This window comes from Chelonia mydas, chromosome 28 (genome assembly GCF_015237465.2).
Source record: "Chelonia mydas isolate rCheMyd1 chromosome 28, rCheMyd1.pri.v2, whole genome shotgun sequence".
Classification (NCBI taxonomy): domain Eukaryota; kingdom Metazoa; phylum Chordata; order Testudines; family Cheloniidae; genus Chelonia; species Chelonia mydas.
Genome location: NC_051268.2, coordinates 5,764,356 through 5,788,739, shown reverse-complemented (window position 1 = coordinate 5,788,739; position 24,384 = coordinate 5,764,356). Strand labels below are relative to the sequence as shown.

General features: G+C 48.7%; 4 protein-coding genes and 1 pseudogene across 22 annotated transcripts in view; 3 read left to right on the top strand and 2 right to left on the bottom strand.

Annotated features, from left to right (window-relative positions):
* Nucleotides 1-24,384, bottom strand: part of LOC102943236 (zinc finger protein 883) — a 2,438,435-nt gene that overhangs the window by 79,147 nt on the left and 2,334,904 nt on the right. The window lies entirely within an intron of this gene.
* The window catches only part of LOC102945014 (zinc finger protein 883-like), a 705,100-nt gene that overhangs the window by 518,071 nt on the left and 162,645 nt on the right, over nucleotides 1-24,384 (bottom strand). The window lies entirely within an intron of this gene.
* Nucleotides 1-24,384, top strand: part of LOC102934537 — a 1,094,240-nt pseudogene that overhangs the window by 998,709 nt on the left and 71,147 nt on the right.
* LOC119564595 (zinc finger protein 883) overlaps nucleotides 9,810-24,384 on the top strand; it is a 1,467,279-nt gene continuing 1,452,704 nt past the window's right edge. For 3 of the 17 annotated variants that reach the window (XM_043537428.1, XM_043537446.1, XM_043537427.1), the window contains exons 1-2: nucleotides 9,815-10,069; nucleotides 11,780-11,894. In XM_043537428.1, the coding sequence (XP_043393363.1) occupies nucleotides 11,861-11,894 (34 nt within the window). In that variant the 5' untranslated portion in view covers nucleotides 9,815-10,069; nucleotides 11,780-11,860. Of the gene's footprint in view, nucleotides 10,189-11,028; nucleotides 11,071-11,773; nucleotides 11,895-24,384 lie in introns of those variants that run through there. The other 14 variants (XM_043537449.1, XM_043537448.1, XM_043537451.1 and 11 more) reach the window with 12 other exon arrangements.
* Nucleotides 10,095-24,384, top strand: part of LOC122463947 (zinc finger protein 501-like) — a 200,335-nt gene continuing 186,045 nt past the window's right edge. Inside the window, exon 1 of one of the 2 annotated variants that reach the window (XM_043537516.1) lies at nucleotides 10,095-10,188. The gene's annotated coding sequence lies outside the window, so the exon portion shown is untranslated. The remainder of the gene's footprint in view (nucleotides 10,189-24,384) is intronic. The other variant, XM_043537514.1, reaches the window with a different exon arrangement.

The following is a 24,384-nucleotide window of genomic DNA, read 5'->3' as shown; positions in this document are numbered from 1 at the left end:
ACTTCTGCCAATCCTTGCTTTCAACAATTCCCTCGAAGTTTGGTTTGTGTTCAGTTGTGCTCACACGCAGCAGTTCTCTTAAGTGGCTGTCTGTCAACATGGATCGGTGCTTGGATTTCACATGTTTGAGTGTCGAGAAAAGAGACTTGCAAAGATAGGTTGAGGGAAACATCGAAATTAATTTTAGGGCTGTACCTCTGGGGTATTTAACCTTTGGTACAGATTTCCAGAAAGAAAGGGTCCCCGCTGCCTTCTGAAAGGATTTCAATCTTCCAAAAGTTCTATTATTTCCATCTGGGATGTTGCTTCGTCGGTGACTAAAGGGGGCTTCAGACAATTGGCTTTCACTGCCCTCGCCTGCAGGCACCGTTCCCCGCAGCTCCCATTGGCCGGGAATGGGGAACTGCACCAATGGCATCTTTGGGGGTGGTACCCACTGGCGAGGGCTGCCCCAACCCACCGCCAGGAGCCACTGCTGGAGATGCTGGCCACTTCCGGGAGCGGTGCAGGGCCAGGGGAGGCAAGAAGCCTGCCTTAGTCCCACTAAACGACGCAGCCACCATGGAGCCGCTCAAGATAAGCGGTGCTGGGCCGAACACCTCCTGCACCCTGAAACCCCAATCCCCTGCCCTGAGCCCTCTGCCGCACCCCAACCTCCTGCTCTGAGCCCCCCCATAGTCCACACCCCCTCCTGCACCCCAACACCCTGCCTTGAGCACCTGCTCTACCCCTGCTGCACCCCAACCCACTGCCCTGAGCCTCCTCCTGCACCCCAACCCCTTGCCCTGAACCCCTTCCTGCACACTGCACTCCCTCCCACACCCCAATCCCCAGCCCTAGATTCGTGGCCCTGCATACAGTTTCCCCACCCAGATGTGGCTGTCGGGCCAAAAAGTTTGCCACTCCCGGCTTAGAGATTCTCTGCCAGTCAGGAAGGGGTAGCAGCGCGGGAAGACTGGCAGCTGATAGTTGGAGGGGTGAAGAGGTTTGGAGTATGGTGGGGGGCAAAAGCGGCTGGGACTGGGTAACCGGGGGCAGGTCAGTCTCCATGTGGGACACTCGCTCCTCCTGTGCCCCTTCCACACCCTCTTGCGAGGGGAGAACGACCACTCTGTCCCCACCCCCAGAGGCAACCGTGTCTCAGGACTCTCCCAAGTTGTATCCACTAACTCTCTTCCCATTTGGGGTACAGCTCAGGGCAACAATTTCCCACCAAGAAGAACCCTGCTCTCTGTTCTGATGCCACGGGGACCTGTGGTGGGCGATTGGCAGAACTGCAGCACTTCTCGGGCACAATGTATTTTCTTCATTCAAAATAAATAAATAAACTTCTGCGCTGGACGTGAATTCTGTGCATACGCAGTGGCGCAGAATTCCCACATGAGTAACCCACACCCTGCACAAACATCACCTGCTCACTCCCATCTCTTCACCCTATGTCTCCAAGTCCCAGAGCTGCTGCTGTCATTAATGCACACAGGCTTTCTCTCCTGTTAGTGCTGGCAAGACCCAATCCAGTGACAGGACTGAACTCCCTTATTTTCCCATCACATGGGAGTGTCTCAGCTGAGGGGGAGGTGAGAGTGGGAGGGGGTACAAAGGGAAAAGCCATGCTGGTCACAGGATATCAAAGAGAGGTATTTTAATAGGTTCTTAAACCTAGACTCACCTGGGTCTCTCCAAGAGATCTGAAAGTGGCAGAAGACAAACAGGAAGACAGAGCTCAGGACTTTTAACCAAACATTTTCAAGCCCCTGGAAGAAACTACATATCCCTTCTGCCCCTGGGTATGCTTGTGTCCTATATGAGGGACCACCTTCATGTGTGGTGGGTACACGGGGAGGGGTCCGCAAACAACTAGACCCATCTGCAGACTGGAAAGTCAGGGCAACTCCAGTACAGCATGGGGAGTGTGGTAGCAGTTCTGGAGAATCTGCCTTCCTGTAGGTCCCAGGGCAGATGGCTCTGGCAGCATCAACTGGGTCCATCACTGCAAGGGAAGGCTGGGGTCGTGTCTGAGATTGGGGCAAAGAGTGTGGGTGGGGGGGTCCATGCCCAGGAATGGGGGATGGAATTCACCTCCTCACTCCTCTGCAGAGACCAGCAACTAGGGATTTTTCCAGTGAAATGAATTTCACTCTGGATGACTTTGAGCCAGCCACTGAAAGATCCTTGTGCCTTAGGTTCCACACTGGCCAAAGGAGTTTACTAGTACTCCCTCCCCAGACTGCTGGGGGCAGCCAGGGAAAATTAGTAGGTTATGGGAATTAGAAGGTGAAAATTCATTACGAACTATGATATTTGTGTGTTTATTATTAAATCATCAGACACCCAACAATCCCGGTCCTCCTTCCGATGAGCTATAAATACCGAAGAGACTCAGCTCCTCATTCTGCAGTGAATTTCTGCCCCTCCTCACTTTCTCTAGCAACACTTTTAAGAACAGGCCAGGGAAACATGTAAATACTTTGAACCACATTCCAGAAACTGCTGAGCATGCATAAGTTAAAATGAAACCAAGGTCCCGTCGCTCGAAGGACCTGGCCCCTAGTGCAAAATAAGAGACACTCGCCAGAAATCTGAAACGGCCACTTCATAACTGATAAATAACATTCTATCTATTGACTTTTGGGAATTACCAATAAAAGAAACAACCCAGTGAAGTTGATACCCTGAGAGAAAGATCTCATGTGTCTTTACAAATCAGTATAATCTAATCTGGAACTTTATAGAGTAAAATGCCTTATTCTTAGCCCTATGGCGATTAACTGGAGTCACTACAGGGCAGAATTAAGGCTGGGTGCCTTAGCTGTGAATTTCCATCCCCTAGCACATTACGATTGCTCTTAAGTGGGTTTCACAAAATTCATTTTGTCAATTTTTTTTTTTCCAAATTTCAAATGATGATATGAGTATTTATTTTTAAGCCCGTTTTTCAATGTTTACAATTTCAATGTTCAGCGTTGTGGGAAGTTATAGGGTGGTCAGACAACAATTATTTAATTTCAGTAAACGCTGAGATTCAAAGAGCCAAATCTTTATAATGGTTCAAACACAAATTGACAATGTCACATGCAAAATATACAGTGTAAATATCCTTCAATCAAACTCGAATATCTCCAGAACCATTTCTGTATTTTACCTATATAAATATTTTTTCATCTGTGTGTGTAGAGTGAAATCAACATTACTGCAATTTATTAATAAAAATCCAATCCTTTCAAATGTACCTTTAAGTAATGAAGCACTTTAATTCTTTCACTTCCTAGACTGTAACGCCTGCTTTGAGGATAATTACAGCCTCCCTGTGATGTATTTGACTCTCAGTACCATAACCCCATTGTGATGTAGCTCCTGTCTAGGAGCTCTGCTGAGGCCAATGGCATTATGATCAGAAGGTGACACTCTCACACACGAGGAGAGACACATGGGGGAGGATGGAGGATGAGGTAACATGGAGACTACCAGGGTTGAACATGCCCCTATAGAGTGTGGGGAGCAAACTTCCTCTCACCCTCTCCTCTCTCCCACTTCCCAGAGTCAGTAACTCTGATAAATCGTTCCCTGAAATCTAAAGAGCCCCAGTATGTGAGACAGTGATTGATGCAGGTGCCTTGGGGCAGCAGCACCAACCCCCTGCCTGGACGAGGGGGATGAAAAACTGCAGTAGAAGGGTTTTAGGCTGGGAGAGGGCACAGCTGATGTGGGACTGGGAGGCGAGTTGACCAGGAGGCCAGAACTCATGGGGGGTTGGGACAAGAAGTCAACAGGACTGGGTAGAGGCACTTCTGTGTATTTTCCCCCGTTTACCATCCTGCCATGTATTTAGCTTAGAAACTTTTCATTCACATTTAAACACATTGGAGCTAAGCTGTGTTGATGCATTTCCACTTACAGTGGTACAGTTTTAATTAAGTTCTTAATCAGATGCGTATGCAACACAAATCAGTCAATAATTAGTGTGCTTTCATTAATTAACTTGACTGTGTGTTGTGCATCCGTTTTAAAAAACAAAAAAGATGGTGTGAGCGAGTGTCAAAATTTCAGGCATTAAGACATGGAAATTAGGGCTCAGTTCATTTCTCATGCGTTTATCTGGAAATTTCATTTTCGGTTTTGAATCAGTATTAATACCATGGTGTTCTAATGGCATTGGGATCTATTTGCATAATTGTTTCCAAGATTTCATTGGCTATTGTGAACCAGCCATCTTAACCTTTTATTTTGAAATTACTAAATACAATCCAGCACACGACTCCTGAAAGTCTGCAAGCCCTGGCCGGTGACATGCTCCCTAGAGAGCAAACACCTGACGAGCGCTTTCGCCCTAAAAAGCACTTTGGTTCTTTGACATTGCTTTATCCACCCCACCAGAAAACGCTATCGGTATCCAGGTAATTACAGCGTACCCTCACGAGGTATAGTCCTGCCAGCTATGTGCCAAAATTCAAATGGTTCTGTTTGGTTTATCTTTCATTCAGCTTTGCAATTACTAGATCCCATTTAAAAACTGGAACTGAAATAACCAAAGCAAGTTAAGAAGAGAGCGGCTTTGGGCACAGGCGGGGGTAAAACAACAAAGGGAAAGAACTGACAACGCAAAAAGGGAACATCCCAAACTATCAGAGCCCCAGACCCCCGTCCAACTGAATCCACCCCAGCCAAGCATATCAAGCTGGGCCCCTGAAAAATCACCCATCCCGTCTGGCAGTGAATGCCGCGTGTTCCAGATGGAGCTATGGTGTGTACGTCTGCTCTGCTGACATGCTGCTTTGGTACGGAAGGCACCACGGCCACAGGGAGCAGGGACATGGACTCCTACAAAACACAGTCCCAGATACACCTCCAACATCGCATCCCTTCCCCCACCTCCACAATGTCTGCCATCCCTTCCCCCACTTCCATGTGACCACTCTCAACCTATTCTAGCCTTCAGCACTATAAATAAATAAAACATGGTGTTACAAAAGGTAGATCGTGCCAGGAAAACCTGATCTCCTTCTGTGAGAGGGGAACTAATTTTTTGGACAAAGGAAATGCAGTAGCTCTCATCTATCTGGATATCAGTAAGGCATTTGATACAGTTCCATATGGGAAACTATTCTTTACATTGGAGAAGATGGAGATTAATATGAGAACTGAAAGGTTGATAAGGAATTGGTTACAAGGGAGACTACAAGGAGTCATACTGAACGGTGAGTTGTCAGGCTGGAAGAAGGTTACAAGTGGAGTTCCTCAGAGATTAGTCTTCGGACCAAATCTTATTCAACATTTTTATTCGTGACCCTGGCAAAAAAAGTGGGGGTGACGCACAAAGCTGGGAGGGATTGCCAATCTGGAGGACGACAGGAATATCATCCAAGAAGATCTGCATGACCTTGAAAACTGGAGTAATAGAAAATGGGATGAAAATTAATAGTGCAAAATTATGCACTTAGGGACTAACAACAAGAATTTTTGCAATAAGCTGGGGATTTATCAGTTGGAAGTGACAGAGGAGAAGAAAGACCTAGGTGTATTGGTTGATCACAGGATAATTAGGAGCTGCCAATGTGATGCAGCTGTGAAATAGGTTAATGCAGTACTAGGATGCATCAGGCGAGGTATTTCCAGTAGACACAGGGAAGGATTGGTACTGTTATACAAGCAGTGATGAGACCTCATCTGAAATACTGTGGACCATTCTTGTCTTCCATGTTTAAGAAGGATGAATTCAAATTGAAATAGGTGCAGAGAAGGGCTACTAGGATGATCCGAGGAATGGAAAACCTGCCCTTGGAGAGGAGACTCAAAGATCTTGGCCTGTTTAGCGTAACCAAAAGAAGGCTGAGGGGAGATATGATTGCTCTCTATAAATACATCAGAAGAATAAATACCAGGGAGGAGAGGAGTTATCTAGGTTAAGCACCAACGTTGGCCTAGAATAAATGGATATTGGCCATCAATAAGTTCTGGTTCGAAAATAGGCGAAGGTTTCTAACCATCAGAGTGAAGTTTTGGAACAGCCTCCAAGGGAAGCAGTGGGGGGAAAAAAACAAACTGGCTTCAAGACTGAGCTCGATACCTTTCTGGAGGGATTGGTAGGATGGGACTGCCTAAAATGGCGTGTAGTCAATCTGCAACAGCTTGCAGCAAATATCTCCAAAGGCCGGTGATGGGACACTAGATGGGGAGGGCTCTGAGTTACTACAGAGAATTCATTCCCAAGTGTCTGGCTGCTGGGTCTCGCCCACATGCTCAGGGTCTAATTGATCGCCATATTTGGGGATGGGAAGGGATTTTGCCCAGACTCAGATTGGCAGAGACCCTGGGGTTTTTTTTTTTTTTTATTTTGCCTTCCTCTGCAGCATGGGGCATGACATGTGTCATTTGCAGGTTTAAACTCATGTAAAAGGTGGATTTTTTTTGTAACTTGAAGTCTTTAAATAATGATTTGAGGACTTCTTTAACTCAGCCCAAGGTTCGGGGTCTATTACAGGAGTCGGTGAGTGAGGTTCTCTGGCCTGCGATGTGCAGGAGGTCAGACTAGATGATCAGGATGGTCCCTTCTGGCCTTAATGTCTGTGAGTCTATAAACTGTGCCTTGCGTTGCACAGACACTGATGGAGATCAGGGCCCCATTGTGCTGCGCATGGCAGAGAACCTGACTGAGATCAGCACCCCCATTGTGCTGGGCACTGCAGAGGCAGAGAGGGACAGTCCTTGCCCCAAAGAGATCACAATCCACATAGACAATGGGTAGAAAGAAAAGAGAGAGGGGCTGTGACTTCCAAGGTCAACAAGCAGGTCAGTGACAGCATGAGGAACAGATCCTGCTAACTCCAGAGCCCCGTCACCCGCAGCTTGGAAAGGTCCCCAGACCCCATTGTATTAGGCTGCAGAAAGAGGTGGTTTGTCCAGGGATGCATAGGCTGTCCTGGCAGGGCAGCTCAGCTGCAGTCCCTGCACACAGCTGGGGGTGGGTGTCCTGGGTCAGGAGAAGTCAGTGCGCACTCCTGTGGGGCTGTGCTCCTGGCTCATACCTCCAGCAATCACTGCTGCCCCTCCGTTACCAGCTGCACTGTTCAGCCAGCCCCAGGCCTCAGTGAGGTCACTGCCCCCGCCCTCCACACAAACCCACACTCCAAACCTTCAAACTGGGACATGGTGCACCAGTGCCAGAGCGCACTAGTGTAAATTCTGTCTGTACTAAGGGTTTGCACCAGTGCCTAAAACACCAGCGTGGCAGAGACCTTCAGTACCCACAACAGCAGTACGGTGGCACTAGAACTGAGATCTATTTCTAACTCTGTCACGGACGGCCTGGGTGACCTGGCACGCATCAATGTTTCTCCTCCCAACTTTAGTCTATTTAAGCAGCTGCCCACTCACTGGGGTCTCCTCTCTCTCCAGAGCTGCTCACCACTAAAATCTGTGTGGGTGTCAGCAGAGCTAAGGTAGGTGAGCTCTGGAATAGTCTTAAAAGGGCGGCTGCCAAGTCTCTTTCCCTGGAAGTTTTTAAGAACAGGTAGGAGAAACCTCTGTCAGAGAAAATCTACATATACTCGGACCTGCCTTGGCAGAGAGTGCTGGACTTGATGACATCTTGAGGTCCTCTCCAACCCTACATTTCTATGATGCTATGCAATATATATGTATAAAAACACAACATACAGAATAAAACCCACCACAACATAATGTCAGGCACTTCAGACAAAAAAACAACAAAAAACTACACTCCACAGCACGAAATGACAATACAAAGGAAAAGAAAGCAACACAATGCAAACTAAGACACCCTAGGACAAAAGTAAACAATGGAAAAGAGCTGAATTCAAACCAACACAACGCCGGCACAACACAAGCTGAGGCAAAACAATGCTCCATAAAACTCTGCAACACAACATGGTGCATCACAGGTCCAAATGGCACCATGCAAAACCGCTCAGGCTAGAACATGACACAGCACAAAAGGGAATTATTTCAATGTAGGCCTGGAAGGGATCTTGAGAGGTCGTCTACTCAAGCCTCCTGTGGTGAGGCAAGAATAAATTGGTTAGTCTCTAAGGTGCCACAAGTCCTCCTTTTCTTTTTGCAAGTATCCCTAGACATTCCCAGACTGGTCTACCTCTAACCTGGTCTTCAAAACCTCCCATGAAGGAAATTCCACAACCTCCCTTGGAAGCCAAGGCAAGGCAAACACTCAGACCACAACAAGGCTGTACACACACACGCTGGGCTTGGGGTTAAGGGGAGAGGCAAGGATTCAAACAATCTGGGTTCGGTTCCCAGTTTCGCCCCAAATTCTCCATGCGAACTTGAGCAAATTACTTCAGCTCTCTGCGTTTCAGTTTCCCCATGTGTAAAATGAAGAGCAGCCGCCCACCATTTGCGCGATTTAGCTTTTGAGCTTTTTGGGGCAAGGACTCTCGGTCGCTGTGGGCACGTCTACGCTGCAGGTGGGCACCGGCGGCCGGCCCGTGCCCGCGGATATGGGCTCACAGGGCTCAGGCTGCGGGGCTGTTGAATGGGGGGTGTCGATGGTCCGGCCTGGGCTGCTGCCCAAGGTCTGGCCCCCGCCCACCTCGCAGGGTCCTCCAGCCCGAGCCCAGACATCTACACTGCAAATAAACAGCCCCTTGGCCTGAGCCCTGGGAGCCTGGGCCAGCTGGGGTTTTTTAATGGCAGTGCAGAGATGGGGTCAGTGCAGGGCCAGGCCCAGCGGGGACACGGATCTCAGTCAAGGTCTCTAAAGAGCCCAGTGGGGCGCTGCCCGGCACAAGGGGGGGGCCGTGATCTCGGTCCAGGTCTCAGTTTTCCTGGCACAACAGCGGGCTCAGATCTCGCTTGACGTCTCTGCCGCGCCAGGAACAAGGTCCCTGGTTTTGTTTCCCCGTCTCTGCAGCACCCGGCACGACGGGGGCCTGATTTCAGCTCGGGCTGATGCAGGGCCTGGCGCAACGAGGGCCCCAAACTCGGTCGGGGTCTGGGCAGCGCCCGGCACGCGGGGGGCCCCTGATCTCAGTCCGGCACCGGGGGGAAAGCGGGGAGACTGCCAAGGATTCGCTGTCGGTATTTCAGGAGGGAGGAGACAACGGGGCACGAAGGACACGTCCCTGCAGGGAAAATGGGGGGCAGGGGACACCCCAGACCGGAGACCTGAACTGGCCACGGGCGAAGGGGGGAGGAAACGGGGTACGGGGGGGGGGCAGAGCCCGTCTCAGGGAGGTGGGGGATGGGGGGGGTCACCCGGGCTCCCCCTCGCTGCTGTGGGGAGAGAAAGGGGGTAGGGCGGGAGCGGGGGGTCCCGCGGGGGGGGGCCAGCGGTAAATCCGAGGGGATCTCAGCCCCCCCCCCCCGGGCACGTCCGGGCTGCGCCGACATTTTCCCTCCCCCCTTCCCTCAGGTCTCCCCCCGCCCCCCCCCCCGGGGGCAGATCCCGGCGCTGCGAGAGGCCGGGCCCCCCCCGGACACGGGGCAGAGTCACCGCCCGGCCCCGCCCCCGGGGCTCGCTCCGCTACCTGGAGGCTGCAGCGCCGCCCCGATCTGCGCATGCCCGCCACTCCCCCCCCCTCCCCCTATCTGCGCATGCCCGACTCTCCTCCCCGCTCTGCGCATGGCCGACTCTCCCCCCCCCCCCCCGATCTGCGCATGCCCGGCTCTCCTCCCCGCACGTCCGACTCCCTCCTCCTCCTATCTGTGCATGCCCGGCTCTCCGCCCACCCCCCCGATCTGCGCATGCTCAACGCCCCCACCCCGATCTGCGCATGCCCAGAGCCGGGCGACCTAAAACTCTGCTCCAGCGCCGACTCCAGCGGCCCCGCTCGAGACCGGCAGAGCCGCAGCGCCCCGCGCGCCACCGCAGCCGGGTTGCCCCGCCCTCCACGTCTCTTCCGTTCCGAGAGAGTCAGGAACTACATCTCCCAGCCTGCCCCGGGGCCGCTTCCGCCCTCCCCGGCCCGGCTAAGGGGTTCGGGTTTCAGCGGCTGTTATTACTGCGCATGCTCCGTGCGAGCCCCGCCCGTGCTCCTCCCCCCGCGCCCAACGTCATTTCCGCTGCGTGTGAGGCGGGAGCCCGGGCCGAGCAGATGCGGCTGCGTCCTGGGGTCTGTACTGGGGGGGGGCTCTGTCATTAACCCCCCCGTGCCCGGCCGGCGGGGGGCTTTCTCCAGCTGGGACCAGCCCCGGGCTCTGCCCGCCCCCGCCCCGGTGAGTGGGAGACCCCGCGGGGGGGGGCAGGAAAGTGACTCTGCCCCCGGCACGGCTGGGATGGGGGGGCAGAGACTGGGGCCCGGCGGGGGGGGTCCCTGCGGGGAGAGGGGTGTCGGGCGGGGGGGGGGGTTGGACTGTCTCTGTGCAGCCAGGAAATTCCCCGGGAGGGGGGAGTGGGGGGGGAGTTAATTGGATCCTGTCCCTGTTTGTGCCCCTTGCCCCCCCCAACTGGCACAAATGCCCCCAGTTCTCCCCTTTTCTCTCTCGGCAGCTCCCACGTGGCTGTAAACTCCCCCCCCCCCCCCCGATCCGCTCTCTCGTCTCCCCTGATCCCCCCCCGTCTCTCCCTCCTCCTCACATGTCCATTGAAACTCTCCTCCCGGGGGGGGGCGGCGGGATTCCCCCCCCCCCCCCCCGTTTGATCCGCAGCGATTTGTCCCGGTGTCGGGGGAAGTTGGAGCCCGGAGCCATCCCCCAACCTGGCTGCCCCCGGCGTGGGGGTGGGAGGAGACGCGGGGCGGGGAAGTGACTCCTTCGGTTCCGCTTTTTTCTAGCCTTGTGTTCAGAGACTTTGTTACCGAGTGAGGGGAGGGAGAAGGGAGTTTGAAAATCTCTCTGTGGCTTAGCCTGGCAGGAGGGGCCACATCTACACTGTAATACAGAGAACAAGCCTGCTCCCAGCATGGCAGAATCTAGGCTGTCTGTCTGCAGGGAAAGAGCCTGGGGGAGTCCTGATGTGAAATGAACTAAAGCCCGTTCCTAAACCTCCACAACTGCCCTTCTCGCCCTGCCAGGCTGCAGAACGACGCCCAAGTTTCCCTCCAGCTGATCCCGTCCTCCCATGGGACAAGGGAGAGAAATGGCTGCAGCGGAGCCAGCTCATATAGGGATTATGGGGGGGGGGGCAGGGTGTTTGGGGGGTTCCTGCAGGAGGGAGAGGGACAGCAAATACACCGGAGAGGGGAAGGTTTGCACCGTCTGGTTTGGAGGTTGGAGCGGGGCAGGAAATGCACAGGGTGGAGAAAGGGAGGAGGCCAGGGGGTGGCAGACCTGCTGGGAGTTGTTTAATAAGTGGCCTAGATTCTAGGAACAGACCCATGAGGTTGGGAGGTGGAAATGCCCTAATTTGTTGAACAGAAAATAACCCACCTACATGGGGCTGGGAAAACGGACCAGACTCATAGTGCTGGAGCCTGATCCTGCTAATCAGCGGCAGCGCTGAGATTTGAAAGGACCACTCACCAGTCAGGGTCAGGGAAGCTGCCCCTCGCTTCATATCCAGCTCCTCACAAGGAGGAGGGTGTTGGGCTTCCTACCAGGGAGCTCTCCCTGGACCCTGATAGGGGCTCCATCTCCTGTATCACTCTGTGGTTGGTAGGAGTGTGATGGATCTGCTGCGGGAGAGGAGGGGCTCTCTCTTCATCTCCTCACCCTGGCGTTTCCTGGATGCTGTGAGTGGGATAGGGGTGCGACTCTGTTGACTGTGAGCCTCCCAGAGCTTCCATTTGATGGGCTCCTCTCCCCCACGAATAGTGGGGCTGTGAGTGGGGCAGGAGGTAGTGAGTGTGGGTCTCTTGCTCTTTCAGAGGCTGGTGACCTTCGAGGAGGTGGCTGTGTAGAAGAGTGGGCTCTGGTGGACCCCGCTCAGAGAGCCCTCTACAGAGACGTCATGCAGAAGAACTATGAGAATGTGACCTTGCTGGGTAAGGATTCCTGTGCTCTCGATTCTTGAAAGGGGAAATGAAGAGATAAGGTTCACGCCAGCCCCACAATGCCACCTCTACTCTGCCATGTTTCTGCATCACCCCAACATGCCACTGACACACACAATACCACTCTACCCTCTCCTTTTACAGAACACTTTGGGAACAGAGCACAGGAGCAGTATCTCACAGTGTCAAATATCTCCTGTTTGCTGAAATAAAACTGGGGGTTAGGTTCAGCATAACCAACAGAAGGTTCCTACCCCTGACTTTCTCTCAAACCCTGAGCCTTCTCCACCCAGACCAGAATGTGCTTGGGGTGTAACAAGCAGGCTGCTGGAGTCAGAGCTTGCTGGTCCAGGTTACTTATCACACAGACCTTGAATGCTGGCTGGGGGAATCCAGACAAGGGAGCTCCAACAGCAGAACACTGAATCTCACCCAGGATTACAGATGACACAACGCCTCACAGGTCTGGATAGCCCCCGTGCATGTGAAAATGGCCTAGGTTGCTAGTGAAACTTCTTTAGACCTGGAGAGTCTTTGCTCCCCCTTCACCATGTGCGGTAGCCACAATCTCTCTTCTCTGCAGATTCCTTGGATCTTGGAGTGCAGCATTCCTGAAATCACATGACCCAATTCTTATTTTTCACATTCTGCTTTTCCAGACTACATAGTCTGTTGCTCCTGAATTGTAGCTTCTAATTTCCCAGTGTTCTCAACAGCAGGGACTTTCCCACTCCCTCCCATTGCGCTGGACTCATTAGATTCCCTAGTACATAAATCTGGCCATACTGGGTCAGATCAAAGGTCCAGCTAGCCCAGTATCCTGTCTTCTGAGAGTGGCCAATGTCACGTGTCCCAGAAGGAATGAATAGAACAGGCAGTCAAGTGATTCATCTCCTGTTGCCCATCTTATGGCAAGGAGAGGTTAGGGACACCATCCCTGTCCATTGTGGCTAATGGCCATTCATGGGCCTATCCTCCATGAATTTATCTTGTTCTTTTTTTGAACCCTGTTATAGTCTTGGCCTTCACAACTTCCTCTGGCAAAGAGTTCAGCAGGTTGACTGTCCATTGTGTGAAGAAATACTTCCTTTAGTTTGTTTTAAATCTGCTGCCTAGTACTTTAATTGGGAGACTCTCAGTTCTTGTGTTAGGAGGAGGAGTAAATAACAGTTTATTATTTACTTTCTCCACAGCAGTCTTGAGTTTATAGACTTCTATCATATCTCCTCTTCTTCGTCTCTTTTCCAAGCTGAAAAGTTCCAGTCTTTTTAATCTCTCCATATACGGAATCTGTTTCATACCCCTAATAATTTCTGTTCCCCTTTTCTGAACCTTTTCCAATTCCAAAAATCTCTTTTTGAGATGGGGTGATCACATCTGCTCCCAGTATTCAAGATGTGGGTGTACCATGGATTTATATAGAGGCAATATGATATTTTCTCTGTTATTATCTATCCCTTTCTTAATGATTCCAGCGTTCTGGTTGTTTTTTTTGACGGCCGCTGCACATTGAGCGGATGTTTTCAGAGAACTATCCACAATGACTCCAAGGTCTGTCTCTTGAGTGGAAACAACTAATTTAGACCCTATCATTTTATATGAATAGTTGGGATTATGTTTTCCAATGGGCTGCAATATATGTTATCCTGATATGTTGAGATCCTGCATTCAGTGATATCCCTGCCCTTCCTGTTCCTTTTCTCCACTGAACCCCACCAGCCCATGCTTACTGTTCCCAGCTTCCCCAGGACTCTCTCATTGTCTCTGGACCTCTGTCAGCAAGAAGCAGTGCCAGGGAGACTTGCCCTCTGTCTGCAGTCTTCAATTTCTGGGACATGGATTTATTTTCTCTGCGTTGTAAGAGGCTCTGTTATAATGAGTTTCTGTGACATTACCCAGAGTACAGTCTGGACTGTTGAACAGCTGTATCCACTCAGTTCTCCAACTTGGGGTACCTTTTCCACTGTTTGACTGTGAGAACAGCCCCTCTTGGCCAGTAAACACCCCGTCTCCAGCATGTAACTCTCTCCTAGCTACACGGTACTGAGTGCTGCTAGCCAGACACTCATGAATTACGCCTCAGGAGAACACCAGCAAATTGTCAAGTGCCAGACTTTCCCCCAGAAATGTGCCTCTTGCACCATCCAGCACACTACTGAACAGCACAAGCTCATATTAAATCTTTCATTTCAGCAGTGGAAAATGACATGCACCAGCCTTGTTATCCCAAACGGAATTCCCCACAGACTTTAATCCAAACACACTGGTGTGACGTTCCCCTCCGGTGTTATCTGCACTGGTCATCTGCTAGGCCTCTCCAATCCTTGACTCTGGGAGCCAGCCTTACCCTGCTCTGCTGTGAGAACCCCCACTCCTGGGCTGTTCACGCACAGCCTCTGGCATGTAAGCTTTTCCCAGTTACTGGCAAGCGAATGACACTGGTCATTCTCTGGTCCCAGACACAACCCTAGGAACTGCCATCTTGCAGTGTCCAGTAGTGCTCGCTGGATGATGCAAGGTTGTATAAGTTTGTCAATTTAACAAAGAAATTCATCTGTACCAGGCTTGTTACCTAAAGGGGAGCCTTTGATATACTTCAAACCAAACACGCTGCTTCAGGTAGAATAAACAAAGAGATTTATTAGCTATAAAGATAGATGTTAAATGATTATAAATCAAAGCATAACAAGTCTGATTTGGTCAAATGAAATAAAAGCAAAACACATTCTAAGCTGATCTTAACACTTTCAGTGTCCTTACAAACTTAGATGCTTTTAACCCAGGCTGGCTGGTTACTTTTCAGTCAGGCTGTCCCCTTTGATCAGCACTTTAGTCGCTTAGTGATGTCTGTAGATGTAGGTGGAAGAGAGAGAGCCAGCATGGCAAATGTCTCCCTTTTATCATGTCCTTTCTTCCCGCATGGCTTTCCTGCCCCCCCACCCTCAATTCAGAGTCAGGTGAGCGTTTATGAGTCTCTCCAAGCAAAGTTGAGCAATTCCCGTGGTGTGGCCTCATGCAGGTCAGTCATTGCAATGTAGCTTCCTTGCTGGACAGTGGCTGTTGATGGGTTGACACCCCACTCAGACATTGGTTACTTTCCTTGCTGTTGCCTCTGGGGAGCCAATATCTGGCTGATTTCCCCCAACTTACAGCATGTTTTAGTGACAACCATGCTACACAATTCTCATAACGTCATATGCATTAATGATATACCTGTATGGATAGAGAAATGAGTTTCAGCAGATACTTTACAAGGCATGCTTTATACATAAGATTGGGAATATATGGAAATGAGAAAAACGGGGGTTACGGCATGCTTCCCCAAGGTATAGAATGTGTCACCTCTCCCACCTTAGTTTACTGCAAGAGAGTTAGTCCCTGACTAGTTCGAAGGCAGTTTCCCCATTCACACACAGCAAACCAGGTTTTTTTAGGGGTTTTTCTGCTGTGATAACCTGTGAACAGGTTTAAATCTTAATTGAAAAGTAGCATTATCATAAGGTTTATCATCTGTGTCAAAATTCTTATCCCCAAAAATTAACATTAATACCAAAGTTTTTGGGTGTTTACAAGTATCTTTATGATACCACGCCCTCTGTTCAGATATTCTAGTTTGAGGTTAGTTTATTCATTACCCATGATTTCCTTTGACTTTCTCCCATTTAATCAGTCACTGGCTTTTCCTTCCCTCCAGTGTTCCCTTCTGTGTGAGCTCTTAATTTAATCATATTTCTGGAATTTTGGTGCCTCAGGGTCTGATAAGATAGTTGTTCATGGGGATCCTGCACATTGTCTGGCCCTTTGGGAGCAATCTCCCAACCCCAGGACTTTACGTATGCAGAAAATTCAGCTCCCCTTTTGGGGTTACCTTGTGTTTCCCCCCTCCTAGCACTGAGTCCTTCCCTGCGCCCTAGAGGGCTGTGATCTGTGCTGTCTGGGCTAGATGTGTTTACCCTTTGATCAGATTCACCCTTTCCCAGTAGCTCTCCCATAACTGCTCCCTGTCTCTCACCAGCCTGGGGGCAAACACCCCCTTCTCTGTCTGTTGGGTCGTTTGTATTCTGTCAAACTACCACATGGCAATTTCCTGGTCTCAACTCCTCTGCTGTGATAGGCCGTTGGAGCTGCATCTTGATGTAAAACTTTGCTTTCCAAAAACTTATCAGAAATAGCATCCTGAAAAATTGGGACCTGGATTGGGGTACCCTCCGCCACTCCTTTCTCTGTCCCCGAGAAGTCAGCTGTGTGACTGCTCCCCTCTGGGAAGTCAGTTACACAGTTCCTTCTCAAAACCTGGGTCACAGGCTGAGTGCCATCCTCCTAGTGTCCTGGGCATCCTGCCTCAAGTGACTAGTGAGGAGATATTCCTGTACTCCCAGTATTCCTTCCCCCATTTCCTCCTCTGGGCCTCCTCATAAAACACATTTCTCTGTGCTCTGTAAGAAGGGATCCGTCTCTTCTTCATCTGCAATACTCTGCCAGCTAACAACTGGGACAGTTTCCTTAATTACAGGTGACACCTCTCCTGCCTCTGTCCTTAAGCCATGTTGACTTCTGCTGGAAAGGAGCTTGTCTCGGCCTCTCCCATACTTGGAAGCACCCTACTTCCCTGTGTTAGAGTCACAGGAATCCTCACCACCTGAGCGGTTTCTGAGATCCCCTGCCCCTTCTCTGGGACCTCCTCTGGGACACATTGCTATATGCTCCCTAGAGTGTGTGTTTCCCTCTGCTTCAGCTGTGACCTTCTGGCAGCTAACAACCTGGACAGATCTTTCCCTGGCAGGCATTACACCCCCATCCCTTCCTGATGCGGTGTTACTTCCAGCTGCAGTGCAGGAGTTGGTCTCAACCACCCTCTCACCTGGAAGCATGTGGCTTCCCCCAGCTGCAGAAGAATCAAGGAGACACTCTCCCATTCTCTCAGCAGTTCCTGAGACCTTACCCTTTCCCTCGGGGGTCCCAGCATAACACTCCCTCCTGCTGCAGGTAAATACTTTAACCTGAGCTACGTGGAAAAAATCATTACCAAGGAGCAGGTAGAATAGAAGGTGTTCCATTACCCCCACAGTCAAAACACTTCCCAAACCACATGGATTTTTAGCTAGTGGTATGAGGAATTTGCTTTCACCCATCCCCACAATCTCTGCCATTTGGCCAGGCAACATACTGGCATTTGGGACCACACTCTCTCTGACCAGAGAGATCTGAGCCCCTGTATCCCCCTGCCCCAAGTATTCCCTGCCATCAATTTGGACAGCCTTAACATGCTCCATATCTGGTTCTGCAGAGGTTAACCTCAGAGAGCCCATATGATAGGTTTCAGTTATTTGGGGGGTTCTGTGCTGAGGACAACAGAACTAACATGAGCTATTGGTTGCCTGCTTCCTCCTAGCACAGGGCATTTATTGACAGAACAAGGAGTAATTGTCTCAAGTGGGAGAGAAGGGTGTTTAGGTTGGATATTAGGCAAAACTTTTTCACTAGGAGGGTGGAGAAGCACTGGAATACGTTACCTAGGGAGGTGGTGGAATCTCCTTCCTCAGAGGTTTTTAAGGTCAGGCTTCACAAAGCCCTGGCTGGGTTGATTTAGTTGAGGATCGGTCCTGCTTTGAGCAGGGGGTTGGACTAGATGACCTCATGAGGGCCCTTCCAACCGTGGTATTCTGTGATTTATTCCTCAGGTGATCAGTGGAATTACACTTATAGCACCTTCTGCACTCTTCTGCTTTTACAGGAGATTTGGGATGAGGGTTAGAGGAATGTTCTTGGGTAAGAGAGTGTTTAGGCTCCCAACCCCCTTCTCTCTTCCCAGGGGCAAAATGGGATCCTCCCTTCCCACCAGTTTTAAACCCCTCTTTCTGCGGCCTGCCCCCAATAGACGTCTGATTCTGTTCGAAGGCATGAGTTAAAAAAGCCAAATCCTCCACAGACTTGACATCTTTGTCCCACAGACACTGCCTTACATCAGCTTTACACGTGCTTAGGAAATGATTTTGAGCGACAAACTTGCTACCTCTCTACCCCTCACCCGTTTTCCCAACAAATCTTTCATTTTGTTTACATATTCCCCATTACTCATACAAATATCCATCTTAAGAGTCCTAAATTTAACTCTATATGTTTCAGAGGTAATCTGACAAAACAAAACAGTATCTTTACATTTGCAGTAGTCTAAAGCAGGTTCAATAGGCATTCCATTGAATACAGTTCAAGTTTTACCAGTTAATTTCGCAATCAGGGTAGGAACTCTCTTATCAGCGATTTCACGTATTACAGCCTTTCGAAGGTAGTCAGATATTCTGCGATATCGTTGGTCTCACTGTATGCAGGACATGAGTGTTCCCATTTGTGGATTTTTGGATTGATGGGACTTGTTGGGGTCGGGGGGTTCTGGTTCTGCTTCTATAGCAGGTCCAGTTGGTGTTTTTGCTCTCTCTGTCTTTCTCTTTCTTCTCTCTCTTTTTCTTTTATCTCCAGTTCTTGCAGTTGAAATAATCTCTGGTGCTCCCCTCTCCTTTTCTGCAGACTGAAGCCTACAAATCTCCAGTTTCACAATCAGTTCTCTGCTTTCACTCATTTTCCTGCTTTCCTGTTCTTTCTTACTTCCCTTTCCCGAAATAAGCAAACAGAGCAAAACTGTGACCTCCTCCTGACTGTCCTTAGCCCCTGCACTTAAGACTCACTTAAAACTACAAATCTCAGTGCTTAAAGTGTGAACTTCACTTGGAGTAATAAGCCGTACATACACTCTGCTCGCTGCGCCACTGTGACGTTCCCCTCTGGCGTTATCTGGACTGGTGATCTGCTAGGCCTCTCCAATCCTTGACTCTGGGACCCAGCCTTACCCTGCTTTGCTGTGAGAACCCCCACTCCTGGGCTGTTCACGCACAGCCTTTGGTATGTAAGCTGCTCCCAGCTACTGGCAAGAGAATGACACTAGCCAGTATCTCCGGTCCCAGACACAACCCTAGGACCCTCCATCTTTCAGCGTCCATTAATGCCGACTGGATGCTGCAAACTTATATAAGTTTGTCAATTTAACAAAGTGATTCATCTGTACCAGGCTTGTTATCCCAAGGGAAGCCTCTGACACACTTCAAACCAGACACACTGCTTCAGGAAGAATAAACAAACAGAGTTATTAGCTATAAAGATAGATTTTAAGTGATTATAAGTCAAAGCATAACAAGTCAGATTTGGTCAAATGAAATAAAAGCAAAATGCATTCTAAGCTGATCTTAACACTTTCAGTGTCCTTACAAACTTGAATGCTTCTCACCACAGGCTGGCTGGTTACTTTTCAGTCAGGCTCTCCCCTTTGATCAGTGCTTCAGTCGTGTGGGGGTGGGTGGTGTCTGTACATGTAGGTGGAAGAGAGAGAGCCAGCATGGCAAATGTCTTTCCCTTTTATCATGTCCTTTCTTCCCTCGTGGATTTGCCCCCCCCATCCCCCTGACTTGAGAGTCAGGTGAGCATTTATGAGTCTATCCAAGCAAGGTTGAACAATTCCCCTAGTGTGGCCTCATGCAGGTGAGTCATTGCATGATAGCTCCCTTGCGGGACAATGGCTGTGGATGGGCTGACACCCCGCCCGGGCATTGGTTACTTTCCTTGCTCTTGCCTCTGTGGAGCGAATATCTGGCCGATTCCCCCAATTTACAGCATGTTTTAGTGACAACCATACTACACAATTCTCACAACTTCATATTCTTGTACTTATAAGAAGCACACAGGATCTTTTTCAGGGGAAAAGGCAATAAGCTGCATTTACTGAAGATACAACAGTTATCATACACATTCAATCATACCACACACGCATACACTGTCCCGCCAGTCGATGTTATAGTTACGAGTCCAGAGTCCAGATCAATCTAGTGGGCAGCTAGGTTGATCGCCGGTAGGGAGGAGCCGTATTCCATTGGTCTTGACACGATGCTCCGGAGAAGTCTTGGCAGGACGAACCCAAAGTTTCATGTCAAGGCACCTTGTTTATATAGTGATTTTTTTTTCCTAGGGTGCACTGAATTTTTTTTCTAATGCATATTTTTTGGTCCAGGTTTTGGAGCATGTGTCTGGGAAACATAGGTTTAATTTACTATGGGGTATTGGACAGTATTCCACAATAACTGTTAGTATTGTTTAACAGGCTTATTTTACGGATACGGTAATTTTGGGTAGCTGGAACTCCAAGTGATATTTTCATAAGGACCCTCTATTTTAACCCTATTTTTCAGGCATACATATTGGTATTTCCTAAGGGTTTTAAGAGTTAGCTAGTATTTTTATTATACCATTCCATGGGGATTACTGGATCGCGGGTAGGAATCCATGATCGGTTGGCAGGGAGTGAGTTATTCCTGAAATCTTGGCTTATAAGGAGGGCTGCATTTTTTTTTATAATTGCTTTAATTATCGGGGCACTAAAAGTTTCCAGAAGCAGGTGAAGCCAGACCTTACACTAGAGTCTCATTTTTAGTGGATTAAACTTGTCATGGTGAAGCAGTGCCTCATGCTCGGGTTCCGGGATGTCCTTCTCTGCAAAGAATTCAAACATCATTATTTATGTAAACAGTTTAATTTGTGAAACATGGACCCATTTCAATGGGCTAAGGCGATCCACTATGGAGTAAGGGCCTGTCCATTTTGATTCTAGTGAGTGACCCCTTTTTTCCCATTTGTAGGTTCACTTTTTAAATATTTTGTAACTGTGGCAGCCAAAGCCATGTTATTAGCTACCAAACATTCATTTGTTTCTTAACAAAGGGCTGTGATTCATCAGGGAAACGCAGGGCGGGGGCTGTGAGAGCCTTCTGTTTTAGCAGGGTTAAAGCGGAGTCTTGTTGTTTTTTCCCGTCTTGTCTTTTTTTATCAGTTTCCATAATGGGTGAGTTATTTTAGCATATTTATAAATGTGTGGTCTAAGAAGATTGAGTCCTCCTAGCAGTACTCTTAAAGAGTGGGGGTCGGTAGGGGCTGGCATTTCTACTAGTGTCTTTACCTTCCTCTGATCTACCTGTCTCCCTTCTTGTCCTTTGGTTTGACTTCTTTGTGCTGCCCTTTATGGGCTGTTCTTTTCTTCCTTTATCAGTTAGGTAATTTACATTAACACAGATGCTTTTTGGCATGCTTTTGGATTTAAAGCCATTCACAGCTAAGAGACTCTGTCTTAAAAGGGACCCAATCAACTTCCACCAGAGTTTTGATTTACCTTTCACTTTTAACTCCTGCTTCTAAAACACACAAGCGATCTGAAAAAGAAAACACATGGCTCCCTGTGGAGCTCTAATAGGATTTTAATTAAGTAGTATGGTATGTTTTTTGCATTTCTTCTACCCCTTCTACAATATACACTGCACATATTCTGGGGAAAATGCACATTCCTTCCATAGTTTAACTTGTATAACATTAGCCATAGTAATTTGTACATAAGATGTAACTGGTATTTTTTTGTGCTCAGTTTTTATATACTCTTATCAAAGCGACAGTTTTATTACACAGAGCCACCTTAAGGTTCAGTGTGGGGCGCTGTCTATTTTTAAAAAAATCTCATTTTTTACTACAGCTCTTATTTACTATTTTGTTACCAAAAAAACAAATCCAGAATTTTTTCCCATTCTCCGGGTTTTGACTGCCCTGCTACACCCTTGACGTTGGTCTTTTTGAAAAGATATTGAACTTTATAAAGCATTAAGGTACCTATAGGGTTAAACGCTAAACACCAAATCAAACAACACTAGTTACCTGTATCTGGCAAAAAATTTCTCAGTTTTGCAACTTTGAATGAAAGAGTCAAATGGATTTTAGTGCTATTATTTAAAAACAAAACCAATTCATCGTAAACCCACAAACCAAGAGTTTTGCAAACCAGGAGTGTTGCTTTAGGTCTTAAACACTCCACATATTTACACACACTATTTATACACTCCTTTTTTTCTGAACATTCTTTGCACTGCTTGAATTTTTACACAGCTGTACATAGATAACATTTGTATACATTTGGGGGCAGTTATGTTCCACTAGGAACCCCTTATGTTCTTTTAGCGAATTTCACTAAATTGCTCATAGGCTAATGATTTAAATGAGACTGTCTCTCTGCCTGGCTTCTTTACAGACATTCCTTTGGAATACAGCCCATTTTCCCTTCAGAATGCTGCAAAGGAAACCAAGCGTTCTCTTTCTATAACTGTCACAGGGTCCACCCTCTTGTGCCTGCGCCCTGTGCTTGGGCTGGTTAAATAAAGAGTCCTAACACTTTCTTCAGCTGTTTCACCAGCCTGTCTTTATTTACAGTGCTTTGTGCAGCCCCAATTCCCCTAACAGCTATTCCCTCACAGACCCTCCCCAGGGTCTTCTGGCCTTTGAGGCTCCCGTCAGTTGGTAAGGAGACAGAGATGTAGCCCTCCTGTCTCCTTCCTGAGCTTCTTCCAGCATTTATATAGCCCTCCCAGACCTCAGCCCAGCTCTCTCTACTTGGCTCAGCTTATTACTCTGAGCCAGCCCTTATTAGGGCCTGCAGCTGGGCTCCCTGCTAAGTGCCTGGGCCCTTGCGTCTGGCCTCCCTGCGAGAAAGCAGGGCGCAGCCAGCTTTTTAGCAGGGCATCTAAGGGGTTTACCTCTGCCCTGCTACAATAACCCTTTGCCTTTTTAACATTTTTACAATGTTCAACTGCTTAATTCCCTCTAGCCTCTGTAGAGTTAACTTCTCAGTCTTTTTTTTAATCGCCTGTTAATCTCCCAAAATGACACCTTCATGAACTCCGATTTCACCATTCATAGAATCATAATCATAGAATATCAGGGTTGGAAGGGCCCTCAGGAGGTCATCTAGTCCAACCCCTTGCTCAAAGCAGGACCGATTCCCAACTAAATCATCCCAGCCAGGGCTTTGTCAAGCCTAACCTTAAAAACCTCTAAGGAAGGAGATTCCACCACCTCCCTAGGTAACGCATTCCAGTGCTTCACCACTCTCCTAGTGAAAAAGTTTTTCCTAATATCCAACCTAAATCTCCCCCACTGCAACTTGAGACCATTACTCCTTGTTCTGTCATCTGCTACCCCTGAGAACAGTCTAGAGCCATCCTCTTTTTGGAACCCTCTTTCAGGTAATTGAAAGCAGCTATCCCCCTCATTCTTCTCGTCCGTAGACTAAACAATCCCAGTTCCCTCAGCCTCTCCTCATAAGTCATGTGTTCCAGCCCCCTAATCGTTTTGTTTTGTTGCCCTCCGCTGGACTCTTTCCAATTTTTCCACATCCTTCTTGTAGTGTGGGGCCCAAAACTGGACACCATACTCCAGATGAGGCCTCACCAATGCTGAATAGAGGGGAATGATCACGTCCCTTGATCTGGCAATGCTCCCTACTTATATAACCCAAAATGCCATTGGCCTTCTTGGCAACAAGGGCACACTGTTGACTCATATCCAGCTTCTCGTCTGCTGTAACCCCTAGGTCCTTTTCTGCAGAACTGCTGCCGAGACATTCGGTCCCTAGACTGTAGCAGTGCATGGGTTTCTTTCGTCCTAAGTGCAGGACTCTGCACTTGTCCTTGTTGAACCTCATCAGGTTTCTTTTGGCCCAATCCTCCAATTTGTCTAGGGCCCTCTATCCTCTCCCTACCCTCCAGCGTATCTACCACTTCTCCCAGTTTAGTGTCATCTGTAAACTTGCTGAGGGTGCAGTCCACACCATCCTCCAGGTCATTAATGAAGATATTGAACAAAATTGGCCCCAGGACTGACCCTTGGGGCACTCCACTTGATACCGGCTGCCAACTAGACATGGAGCCATTGATCACTTCCCGTTGAGCCTGACGATCTAGCCAGCTTTTATCCACCTTATCCTCCATTCATCCAGCCCATACTTCTTTAACTTGCTGGCAAGAATATGGTGGGGTTCCAGGGATCTGAATTCCATAAGCCTATACTTACTTTTTTGCCACTATGCCCTCAGGGCTTCCAACCTGTTTTCCATTTTTTTTTTTTGGTTGCCTACCTGCTTGTCTGGGCCTGACCCTACTTTCCTTGCTGAACCCTCCCTTTTCATGGACACAGGTTGTTCCACTTCCAATTTAGCAAGGAGGCCCGCCTGGTCCCTTTCCTTAACCATTTCTTTTAAAATTGGGAAATCACAATATCATTCACAAAAAAATACTACACTGCCCAAACTCCCATATCCTTCAGAGTTTGGCTTAACAGAGCAAGATCTGTTTAAAAGGGGAGTAATCTCTCAAACAAAGTATCATCATTGGATTCCTTCCTTTTAAACATTTCTTACACAGGTGCTGCCGTTATTTTCCCACACTCCTTTATTCTTCAGAGTTGGGTCTCGCATAGAAAATACTGCCTAAACATTTTCTTTAATGAATTTGTTTTACCTTTATAACTTTTCCATGCCCACGCTCATGCTGGGACTTACAAAACACAGAAGTCTATACCCACTAAAAAGAATTCTGCCTGACAGAGCGGGGGAAACACTATGCTG